General features: G+C 41.4%; 1 protein-coding gene across 3 annotated transcripts in view; it reads right to left on the bottom strand.

Annotated features, from left to right (window-relative positions):
- Positions 1 to 9,654, bottom strand: part of LOC114704110 (signal-regulatory protein beta-1-like) — a 93,436-nt gene extending 83,782 nt beyond the window's left edge. For all 3 annotated transcript variants that reach the window (XM_037202374.1, XM_028885162.2, XM_037202375.1), the window contains exons 1-2: positions 9,454 to 9,654; positions 2,921 to 3,271 (exon numbers count right to left, since the gene is read on the bottom strand). In XM_037202374.1, coding sequence (XP_037058269.1) covers positions 2,921 to 3,271; positions 9,454 to 9,526 — 424 coding nt within the window. In that variant the 5' untranslated portion in view covers positions 9,527 to 9,654. The remainder of the gene's footprint in view (positions 1 to 2,920; positions 3,272 to 9,453) is intronic.
- Positions 9,655 to 12,839: the final 3,185 nt, after the last annotated feature.

The following is a 12,839-nucleotide window of genomic DNA, read 5'->3' as shown; positions in this document are numbered from 1 at the left end:
CATAATATAAATATCTGATATGAGACCTTTGTGAAAGTGTTCAACCAGGAGAGGGGTCCCAACCCACAGCTTGAGAAATAACTTCATACCCTGACATCCTCCTCTTTCTTAGTGATCTTCAAAGTTGGCCAGTGCCTTTTATGGCACAATCAAGACTACAAACACTGCCTCCAGAGGAGCTAATTATAGAGAGCAGATGACCATGAGAAGTTTGAAAAACACAGCTCAGTGATGTACTATGTCATTAAGATACAGTTCTGAGTGAAAGGGAGAAATGTCTGGCTTCAGATATTGTTCTCCTGCAGGCCTGTGCAATATAGGGTAGTTGTGTACCTGAGACTAGAGTTGAATATGGTCTGCTTTTGTTGGATCTTGGGGACCCTGGGTCACCTCTCTGAGAAATGTCACTGGCACATTACTTGGGCTTTAGGATATTGTGTGCAGCAGGCTGGGGCCTGCTACTGTGAAGCATAACGGGTTGTCATGCCTCAGCTTGGTGGCTGAAGAGCTCTATCAAGGGAATAATCACAAATGTCTCCTGTTGTTTCTGAAAATGTATCTCAATGGATTTTAAACCCAAGCTGTGTATTAGAACATTCTGGAGTCTTTCGATATTTCAGATGACAAAATGCACATCAGACCTTAAAGGAACATGGATCTGGGATTTATCTCAGTTTCCCAAGTTATTCAAGATAGAAGAGCATCCAGGTTGAACACCATCAACCCCCACCCACACTTAATTGATAACTAAGGCCTTGAGAAGGAAAGTGAAAATCCAAGGTCACGTGGATTCTGAGTAGCAAAGCTCACAAGATGAAATATTTCCTCCATGTCAGCCGTTTCTCTAAGTGTGTTATATGACTTCACTCCTTCAGTTTAGGAAGTCTACACACTGTGCTAGCAGGAGAGGGTGCCATGTGAGGGAGGCCCCTGTGTGGTGTCAGGACGAAGTCACTCCTCTTGTCTCCCTTTGCTGATAGGTTGTCAGAAAACTTGCTATGCCACACCCAGGTAGGCAAATGGTAACATCCTTATAACTATTTCACCCTCAAATGCAGCAGTCCTCCTTCAGATGGCATGTGTTTTGGGATATTAGTTTAAGATGTGTTACATTCATTTATGATATGGAATATTTGTTTAATTGTATAAAGATGTGTGGCATTCTTTTATGTTGAATGTGTTTAACTCTGTAAAGCTGCGTTACTTTGCCTATCTAAAACACCTGATTGGTCTAATAAAGAGATGAACAGCCAATAACTAGGCAGAAGAGAGAAATAGGCATGGCTAGCAGGCAGAGAGACTAAATAGGAGGGGAAATCTAGGCTAAAGAGAAGAGGAGCAGCGAGAAAAGGAGAAGGAGAGGAAGACAGCAGGAGCCAGCCACACAGCCAGCCATGGAGTAAGAAGAAAGATAACATAAATAAAAAAAATCAAAAAGCCGAGAGGCAAAACATAGTTAAAGAGAAATGGGATAACTTAAGTTACAAAAGTTGGGTAGAAACAAGCCAAGCTAAGGCCAAGCATTCATAAGTAAGAATAAGTCTCTCTGTATTTATTTGGGAGCTGGGTTACAGGACCCCAATAGTAAAAACCAACTACAGGTATGCGCCATGTTGCCAGGACTATGGACATACAAGTTCATCTGCTGTAGCTCTGCTTTAATGGCTACAAATTGAAACAAATGAAACATTTCTGAGCTTGGATATGAATTAGTGTGCCTCTAGCTGCTGGACTTTGATGCTTTATATACACAGGGGAATAGTTCTCAGTTCTAATATGGAGTGAGGGTATGGCTAATATTGAGGTACCTTTTCCACTGAATGTGATGAATATCTTGAAACTTTATAGAGCTGATGAAGAATGGAAATGCTAGCTGAAATTGAGAAAATCTGACTCAGCATCTCTTATGTACCAGGCTCTTGTGTGGAGATGGTGTCTCTTTCTGGGACAGCAAGAAACTGGCCTGGAGTCAAATATGGGTTCACGGCCAGATCCCAGCACTAACTGTCTATGAGACCATAGACAGGGCACCGGCAAACTAGATTTACATCTCAAACAGGGCTGGAATGGATAGTCTGACTGTTCTTCATGGTGTAAAATTGCCAGAATCAAGATTAAGAAATAAGACTTCAGGCCTCTTACAGAAAGTTCAAAGTCAATGTCCTGATGCCTATGTTGGTGAATTGAGGTCTATGTGGAGACCACTTCCAGGACTTAAGTCTACATTGCCCAGAACCTTCAGTGCCTGTGCAAGTAGGAAAGAAAATGTTTTCAGGCAGATCCAAGACAAAGACCTACCTTGGTGCCAGCATTTAAACCAATGGTGACAGATTCTACAATGAATACGGGCATATGTGAAAAGATCTTAGTGTGCTGTGGATGAAGAGAAAATTAGAAAAGCACACTATGCTCTGGCCTTGCCACTCTCTGCCTTGATGTGCTTTTCCTCTTGGGAGGAGACACACACCTTGGGTAAAGAGCTCCTGCTAGGCTGCTTCTTGCCATCTCATTTGACATCTAGAGTGGAACCTGGTGTACACTGTGCCCAGGTTGTTCAGGCAGAAAGAGAAGACTTAATCGGGTGAGATAATACACTCTGGAGGTATAGGCCAGGTTTGTCCCTGTCACTGAACATGGCATCAGCTATATTTATGTAGCCACTAGATTGAGACAGATTAAGAAAGACAAGTATTGTGAGGCAGACAAGGGTATAGATTTACTCCCATTTACCAGAAGTGGCACCTCTAAAAAATCATGTCCTCTCTGCCCCTCTGCTTCTTTGGCCCACAGTTGGGGTAAAGTCATCCTATGTACATGAGGATCACTTACATTCTTGGTTCTTCCTTGTTGCTCACAGAATCTTGGGCACATTTTGACCTGTTGGAGATATCGGGGATGAGGAGGACAACACAGTACTTACCAAGCACATTCAGCACTGTGCCTCCCCCAGACTGAAGCTCCCTGTCAGATTCTGTTCTGATGATCTTCACACAGTAGTAGGTACCAGAGTCAGCAGGTGTGACATTACTGATGCGGATGGAAAAGTCCAGGTTGCTTCTCTTTGTAACATCTGTAACATTTGTGACTCTGGGGAACTTCTCTCCTGTGAAACTATATATTAGGTGCCGACTCTGCCCTGTACCCCTGAACCACTGAATGGGTCCCACAGGGAGCAGGGAGGTCAGAGTGCAGTTCAGAGTGGCTGATGCTCCAGCAGAGACAGAAACTGATTTCTCAGGCTGGATCACCTTCAGCTCCCGTGTATCTGCTCCTGCAGGAAACATCAGTCAGTGCTCATCCTCATGGGAACCCAGAGGATCCTCTAGTTTGTGATCAAATACTGTTATGTACTAGAGCTCAGCATGATGTGATCACAGATCCACTCTCTTGGGTGCCTTAACAAGAGAATGTAACAGATGAGGAAATGAATCACAGAGACAATGAGAACTTGGCAGTATTTTGATTGAAGTCCCAGTTCTGTTTGGAATTCTCATGCTTCAATCAGTATCTGGTTTTCATTTTCTGTGCACATAGCATGTGGCACCTCTTATATAATAGTATTAGATGTGATTGCATACTTTTTTAGACCAGTGATATGTAAACATAAGTGCTAGAATAGTTGGTGTACATTTGATCACAAGATTCTAGGTCAGGCCCTTAGCTCACAATGAGGTTGCATTATTATCTGGAGTGATAATGCCACAAATACTTCGCAATATGCAATAGCGTGCACCTTAATTTTTAAAATATATATTATAATCACATTAATTACCTAATTAATTTTATGTGTATGGGTATTTTGCTTTTATGTATGTCAGTGCACCAAATGCATGCCTACTGGTCAAGGAAGCTTGAAGAGGGTGTCACCACCATTGGAATTATAGTTATGTATAGTTACAAGTCACCATATGGGTGCTCAGAATTGAACCTGGGCCCCATGGAAGAGTAGCAAGTGGTCTTAAGCCCTGAACCATCTCTCCAACCCCAGCATTATAGTAACCTTAAGGATGATGTAATAGATTCGTAAAAGGCTAGTGGTCTGACACAACAGAAATATTTTATTTCACACTTTGGAGGTCAGAAGGTCTAGTTTACTGTAATAAGGCAACAATCACAGGGTCACAGCACCCCACCCTCCAGGAGGCCCTGTTTGTTTCCTTGCACATGGTGTGGATACCTGGCTGTGCTCTTCCTTGTCATCTGTCTTTCATCACAGCCCCTATTTGCTCAGTGACTCTAAGTCCCATACCTCTGACACTTCTGATGCTTCTTGCCTGGACTTGATCTGCTAGAGCACTGTATTGTGCTCACTCTACTACACTACTGGACCAAGACTGTACAACACTTTGTTTGAGATATGAAAAAAGCAAAAGGAAAAGTGTGAAAAAGCACGAAAGAAGGTGAAGAATCTGAATAGCAAAAATAACGCCAAGTGAAGAGAAACCGTGAGAAGGAACCAAACAGCATCGAGGAGTTGAGATGTATATAACTTAGTCCAATGGGCAGGGTCCACAGAGGATTTAGCAAGTTATAAAAAATTTCTAAAATCATGGAAAAGGATACCATAACATCACTCAGTCAGCACTGCAAGGGCAGGGGTACAATAAAGAGAAGAACTTGAAGAATTTGGAGTGTACTGCCAAGATTATTGGGAAAAAGAACTGTTGTCTAACACCTTCCTGGTTTATTAAAATATAAGAACTATAAATCTAACAAACTGAGCTAATTCAATGTGAGATAAACTCAGAGAGGCCCACACCAGCACACTCTAGAATCCAACAAACAAAGAGGAGTAACAGAGAATGCTGAGAGCAGCCTGGAGCATGACTCATCTCATCCTGCTAATGATGTGAACACAGCTCTTATCAGAAATTTCAACATCCAGGAGGCAATGAGATAGTGTGTGTGTTCCTGGTTTCCCCCTCCCAAAAATAATACATCCAGAATTGAAGTAAAACCAAGGATTCCACACATGACAACACTATAAGATCAACACAAGAGAGAAAACATGATGTTCCTAGTTAAAACTCTTTCTTACAATGATACCTGCTATGCTGGAAATGTTAATAGGCTCCCTTGGGTTGAAATAAAGAATGCCAGAGAATAAGGCCCAGTTTAAAAGACAATACAACTCTGGTTCTTCTTTCTGGAATTTTAAAATTTCATAAAGCATCCTGAGCTACCAGTTCCCACTCAGCTGTTTGGTAATCATAGCTCTAATCTTCCATCTTGGTAGTTTTCATTAATAGCCTTAGGGAAGTTCATATATCTGGAGCTAATAGGAAGGATGGGGGATGGGCTCATGCCTCACAGTCACTGTTAGGTCTCAAACACGACTATCTGTTGTAGAAAAACTGCTTCCCTAGATAACTTAGGCCAAAAGCAAAAGGCAACTTTGTGAAATTAAAGCCTGGTGCAGTGAGATAATGCCAGATCTAGCAAACATGTGTATAGTCTTAGAAAACTTACTGATTAAAAAATCAAATATGGGAAAAATAATATGAATGGGTTAGATTATACTAGCCTATATAAGTAATTTATATTTTGGCATGGCTATGTACACCAATTATATAAATAATTTTTTTAAGTTCTATAATTTGTTCCAATTGGAAATCCTAAATTTAGAGACTAAAGATATTTTTAGAAAAATACTATAAAAATTAAAAAGACCTAATTAGCCTCTGTACTATGATAACATATGTCAAGAATTTGAAAAATGTAGCAACTCTTAGAATTTCAATGACTGATTTAATATAGTATTTTAAAACATAATTGTAACTTTAAATTTTATTAAGCAATAAGACTTATAATAATGAGACAGAAATAAAACAGAAAGTGTAGAAACTGTATGTATGCCTTGCTTCTCCAGTAGGCTTGCTTAAACATAACACATTTTTAGTAGCCATTCCTCTGCAACATTTCTTATTAGCATAGATGCTTTAAATTATTAATAGAAACTGAAATGAAATAATGTTTTTGACATTTACAAAGTAGTTTAATAAATTTAATTCTATAAAGGTAAAATGGGGAGGTGTGAAATTCAATGTCATGTGCCCAGGACCCACCTCATCCCTCACAAAGAACTAAAGCAGTAGCCAGCTGCACTTTGAGGTAACCAACTATGGGAGAGGGAAGGAATCCAGAGAAGAATTACAGCCTGCTTTTTTGGGATGAGAGGAAACAGAAAACTGAGCTACGTATCCTGAAAACTGTGCAATCTGCTTTGTGGAGTGGATCTCAGCTAACTCTGTTTGCATGGATGTGGGTGATCATAGCTAGTGGAAGCATCCAGTCAGTACAGGCTTTAGCTGATTTTGAGTGACCATCTGGAATCTGCACAGAAGCTTTGTCTGGGAGAAACTCCATCCGTCTTATCTGTTCCATTCCCACAGCCCAGAATGCAATAGCTATGTACTATCTAAGCAAGGAAAGTGTTTCTCACTTCACACAGGTAGGGTTGTGGAAGGTCAGGCAGTACTTTACATCCTCATCTGTGAGTCCACAGAAATCCTAGCACACTAGCACAGGGGTTCCAGCCTCACCATTCAACGTGTCCAGCAGAACAACAGTGACAGCAACACTCAAGCCTGTCACGTGCCACAATGATGCCAGAGAAAGTGTTTCAGCAAAGAGGAGAACAGAGCATGGTACATAGAGTAAGGGTCAAGGATGTTGGATCTCTTCTCAATAGCCTCTAGTTCATAGTCAGTATTCAATAAATTCTCCCCTATGTATGATTTGCTCAGTGTGACATCTTCCCATGTCACTGAACCCTAATTTAAATTGATAATTTATGTAGAAATAGAAACCTAGTTTCCCATGTGAGTGAGCTTCCCAAAGAAAAGCTGTTTGCATGTAAGGAGGAAGCTGAGGATCCCAGGATCAGAGAACCATAGACCTTGTCCTCACTTCATCAGGCTAAAGTTCAAGGGGTAGATCAAACTCTCTGGGAGGAGTGATTGCTAATCCCATGACCTCAGTCAGACAGCCTGAGTTCAAACCACAGCTCTAGACATTGCCCTTGTTTGTGTTTCTGTTTCCTATTTGTGTCTGTGGTGATGTGACAAGAACATTAACCTGACATATAGGTGCCATATGAAGTAGAACCATGAAGTACTTTCTACAGTATCTGGGACATGGTGAGTGCTCACAACATTGAAAAGTAATTCCTCAGTAGATTTGCTGAGCCATGGATCATTCACTGACACTGGATGATATGCACAGTGTCATGGAGCTAGGCACAGATTATGGAGCTGCATCGAGCTCTTGATACAGATGTGTATCTGGAGATAATTGTAGCTTGCTAAATTAGCTTCCTATTCATTTGAAAAAGACCTTGAACCAGCAGTTCAAAGAAGTAAATATTTCCTCTGTCTCCCTGTTTCAGAGTTCAGGGATCAGAGGGTTGACTGGCTCCATTACTGTGGTCTCAGGTGAGGGGCAGAGCCTGCTCATGAGGACAGTGTGTAATGGAACAATGTTGCTCATCTCCACCTTAACTTCTAAATATTCAATCATCTCTCTCAAAGTAGTGCCTTTATCTGGGAATGATGGCTTTACCACATCAACTTTAGTGGCTATTTCAGACTCAAAGTATAATATTTCTGCTAGACACCAATCCAGTACCCAAGCAAACCCTAAGAGAAATCAAACAGGAACAGCAGAAGCTGCACTATATATCACAGTTTAGTACTTTTCACCCACAGCTGTCCTGTGTCTTTGGAGCCTGTAGGAAGACAGACACCATGGTAGGGAGACAGCAGTAAAGCAAAGCAGGATAAATGAACAGAGCAGGGACACACAGTCTTCTTCATTGGGATATCCCCCTGAAATATTAATGTCTCTCGGTGTTGTGTTTGTTCAGATAACATCATAATTGAGCAAGTCATATTTACATATTTAGAAATGTGTGTATGTGCACACATAGTAGCACTCGCCTTTAATCCCAGCACTGGGGAGGCAGAGCCAGGTGGATCTCTGTGAGTTCGAGGCCAGCCTGGTTTACAGAATGAGCTCCAGGACAGGCACCAAACTACACAGAAAAACCTTGTCTTGAAAAAAACAAACAAAAGAAAGTATGAAGAAATGTGTGTGTGTGTGTGTGTGTGTGTGTGTGTGTGTGTGTGTGTGAAAGAGAGACAGAGACAGAAAGAGAGAGAGAGAGAGAGAGAGAGAGAGAGAGAGATAGACTGAGAAAGATAGAAATGTGTGTATATATAAGAAAGAAAGAGAGAGAACTTTCAAGAAACAGAGGTCATATATTTGGGAAAGAGACAGTATGAAAATGATGTAATATATTAAAATATTTAAAATATGAAAACCTTCAGGAAGTGCCAAAATCATCAGAAGGACTCATCTCTTACTGTAGTCTGAGGTGCAGTTCGAGTGTAATGGGGACATTGTAAAAGGTAGACGTCTGTGAGGTTAGATGACATGACACCTGAGCCAAAGTGGGAGCCTGAGGACTACAAACATAGACCTCATGCCAGGGAGTTTTCTCCATGGCCAAGGAAGGAACTGAGGACAAACAACCTTTCGGAGTCATGAACAGGAACTGGAGTGTCAATAATCCTGCTTGCCACAAGTAGAAGGAAAATAAAACTCGCTGGAGAAGATCAAGAAGATCAGGGAAGTGTCGAGACCTGTTATACATGATTTTCTTTCGCTGTATATGTCAAAGCCATAATTCCAGTACCTCATAATGAGACTGTATTTGGAACAGGGTCTTTAAAGAAGTATGGGTCAATAGAGATCATTAAGCCAATCTGACTTGTTTCATTTCAAAACATAGAGATGGTCCACAGAGACATGCTGAGGTAGTGTCATGTATGAACACAGAAGGAGAAGGTACAATTTACATCAGAAGCATCCTGGAAGAAAATAGCTTAGTGGACACCTCAACCCTGGGCTTCCAGTTTCCAGAACTATGAGGAAATGAGTGTCTATGGGTTGGGCCACCAGGCTGTGGTACCCTCTCATGTCAACCCTAGCAAGAGAACACAGGAACCTGGAAGAAAAAGTAGTAGTACAGCTTCTCAAAGAAGCAGCACTCAGTGGGAAGACTGAGGTCAGATGAGGAAGGAACTGGAGGACACAGGACAGATGAGGAAACTGACTGGGCAGGAATGGTGGCTGAGCTTTGGCAGAGACACCTCATATCTCTAGCCACATCACCTGCCTGCATATGAGCCTCAGTGTCTCAGGAAGTGAGCAGAGAGTGCAGTACCAAAACATTACAAATTACTGTTTTTGAAGCATTATCTGATAGGATGCTGCTAGCCACACATTGTAACTGATGGACTTGCAGAGCATTCCATGGGATTCTGTCTCTAGGCCCCCAGTGTTCTGACCTTCTCTCCTGTGGCAGTTCTTCTGCTTACCTGGAGTCCTCGAGTTCCATTGGCAGGGGTAGACAGAGGCAGAGAGGTGACTGTACTCCTGGGATCTACTCACCTGTGAGTCTCAGCAGTAGGGTCAGCAGCAGGACACTGTGAGGAGTGTGTGGCCAGGTGTCAAGGTCAAGCATGTTGAGAGCTAAGGAGTTTGCTCAGCTCAGTGTCTGTGCTGGTGAGATCGCAGGTTCTGGTCTGCAGAGAAAAGCGGTACTGTGCCTTATTCTGAATAAAGGATGTGTCTGTTATGTTGAAACAGGAACCATACTGGTTCTTTTGAAATAGAGGGACAGTGTTACAGGCAGCTGTGGGGGTGGAGTTATTTATCATACATTTTTAGAGGGACTCAGATATGCCTAGGTAAAGTAATCCTTTCTCCTTCTCGGGACCATACACTGGATCCACTTGGTGTCAGAACGTCTTGTCTTAATATATCACCACCTGGGATCCAGGAAAAAAGGGTTTTTCCAAATACCTACTTCTAAGACCTTTCCTGTTGATTTGAGGCCCATTCTCTCCAGTCTTACTTGAGGATTCTCACTTAAGCATGTATGATGCTTGTGAGAGCAGCTCAGTTCCTGGAGTTAAAAAAAAAAAAAAAAAAAAAAAAAAAAAAAAAAAAAAAAGCTGTCCTCTTGGAATGACCTTTGGAAATCCTTCATTGATATCCTGGTAAATGAGGTCCAAGGGAAGCTTAGGAGTCTATTTGCCTAAAAAAAATCTAGCAGAATGTGTTCATATTACTTGTCACCTTGTTACAGGGGAAACAGTCCTCCAAAAACATCAGTGAGAGATTGTTTAGATTTAGAATGTCTCTTTTACTACCTGTTGGGGATTCTGTTTAGTTAATTGATTTGAGAAAAACACATCTTAATTTTAGTATCCATTTCAGACTGAAAGTATAACATTTCTGCTAGACAATGTCCCAGTACTGGAGCAAATTCCTAAGATAAATCAATCAGTAATAGCAGACGCTACACAGAAATTTTGGACAGAATAATTTCCTGAGCAAATAATTTTTGAATTCTAAAATGGAGAGGGCCAAATGAACACTAGGATGCATGCACTAATTCATTTCCCCTGGTTCTTGTCTATGGATATAATGTGACTCTGCCTCGAGTTCTGGCCACCTTGAATTCACTGCAATGATGAATTGTAAGTTGGAGATGTGAGCCAAATAAACCCTTGCTTTAAAAAGTTTTCTTTGCCAGGGCATTTTATCATAACATAGTGACTTCTTCCAGAATGCAACTGGGAACACTTTAATAAGTATCTGCTTAATGGATCATGAAAGGGAGTATTATTATATTGAGAAAAGGACAGTATAGATTTTCCTAAGTCAGGGAGAACAGGGTGACACTATGATGCCAACAAATGTTCTAGATCTAAAGTACATATTCTATTTCCTGCTATGTACAGCTAGGAACTGGGGAGATAGAAACGGTAAGGGACCTCACTGACCACAGATGTGTACCTAGGAAACAAAGGAAGGAGCCAAATCCTCAAGACCCTCTATTCTCCTCAATAATCCAGGTATAAGAAGTATTTGCATTATTTCATATAATCTACCATCTAAGTACCTTACCAGGTAGCTGCTCCTACCATCCCCACCTTAAAGTGTGGGCTGTGAGGTCAGCAGGACACTTGTATGTGGGTGATCTGGGACTAGACACCAGGTCATGTAATTCCAAAGCCCGTGCTGTCTCTTCCTTTCTATAACTGGTGAAGATGATCCTGTTTCCCTTTTAAAGATGAGGAAACTAAAGCTGAGAATACTTAAGTGAGGATAATTTACCAAAGAGAAGTAAGGCCCAATTCAGGCTGGAGGACATACTCTCTCTCTCTCTCTCTCTCTCTCTCTCTCTCTCTCTCTCTCTCTCTCTCTCTCTCTCTCTCCACATAGTTGCACAGGTGGAACGGAGATTGTATACTCAGGGTCCTGTGACAGTGCATGTAGTCTGAAAGTTCAGTCAGCACCTTAGACAGCAGAGCGAAAGGGTACTTGGGGAGTTCCCATTTCCTGCATCCAGCCTCATGCCTATAATTTAATATTATCAATCTTGACTTCACCGAACATGTAAACTACACGACTGTCTGACAAGTACTTCTTGCACCAACTACTGAACTCTATTACCACCTGGCAGGCTGAAATGTGCTGAAGTGAGAGTCGTCCTGGCCCTGACTCTCAAGGCTGCAGGTTGTCTGCATCCCTGGACAATGATGAGCACTGGTGGAGATAAAGAGAAGGAGAGGAGGCAATGATATTTTATTCTTGGCACTGACCATGGTGTTATGAAGGGTGGGCTGCAACAGTGTCATTCAAAGCTCAGAAACAGCCCTGCTCTCATTCCCCACACACATCTCTCTCTCTCTCTCTCTCTCTCTCTCTCTCTCTCTCTCTTTCTCTCTCTCTCTCTCTCTCTCTCTCTCTCATCTGATAACACCTCTCTCCTCTTATTCCTCCAGTCTTGATGGAGTGAGAGTATATGACAGGCTTGCTGACATGGCTAGGACCAGGGAAGGTAGGTTCCCAGGTCATTGTCCCCTATTCCAATGGGCTTCCTTTTTTCTATAAATACCAATGCTGAGAAGAGGGGACAACAGACTGCTTTTTATTTTCCCTTCCTTTGTGAAAGAATCTGTTGTCTATGAAATCAAATAAAGGTGAAATAACATTGACCAAAAAAAAGAGATTTTGTTTGCTGTGGTGTTTCAGTGGGCGTGATGACTAATCTTGGCTGTGAAGCTGACACCTGAGAACAGGCACCTCAACTGAATAATCGCTTGCTTCAGCTTGGCTCATGGTCACATCTGTGGAGTCTTTTCTCCATTGCTAACTAAGGAGGGTCCAATCCACTGTAAGTAATGTTCTGTAGAAATAGATTACTAATCAAATGATTAGTGTACACTACTGGGCTACTGTTAAGTGAAAACTTAAAACCGATAGTACTCACAATGGGCCTAGATTCTAGCTAGTAAATGAAATATTATAGGTAATTGGAATATCATCAAGATATGAATTAAGTTGCAAAGCTGTTCCCTGTGGTCCCCCAGAAGGTAGAAAATAACCCATTGAAAATTTCAGTTTAAATATTTGTTTTTACATGAAACACAGAATTATCCCCCCAAAACAAGTGTATAATTTAGTGAGCTATCTTGTCTTTTGGCAAATACCATTACTTTTTGTTAACGTTGTAGAAAAGTGCTGTTGCCTGGCAAATCTCAGTGGGCTCATCCATGTGTCATACATTGTCAAAACAATTGCCAGTAGATGTTGTATGGATGGAAGGAGAATTAATAACACAAGACAATGATATAAAAAGACTAAGAAGCCAGTGTACACCATAAACTTAGAGTCATGCTCAAGCAGTCTTGCTTCAATTTGTTGAATTCTAGTCAATTTGTAGACATACAATAAAACAATACATTCCTATTATTGTATGCCAC

This window comes from Peromyscus leucopus, chromosome 2 (genome assembly GCF_004664715.2).
Source record: "Peromyscus leucopus breed LL Stock chromosome 2, UCI_PerLeu_2.1, whole genome shotgun sequence".
NCBI classification, from domain to species: domain Eukaryota; kingdom Metazoa; phylum Chordata; class Mammalia; order Rodentia; family Cricetidae; genus Peromyscus; species Peromyscus leucopus.
The sequence above is the reverse complement of the archived record's forward strand: the minus strand, read 5'-3'. Positions and strand labels throughout refer to the sequence as shown.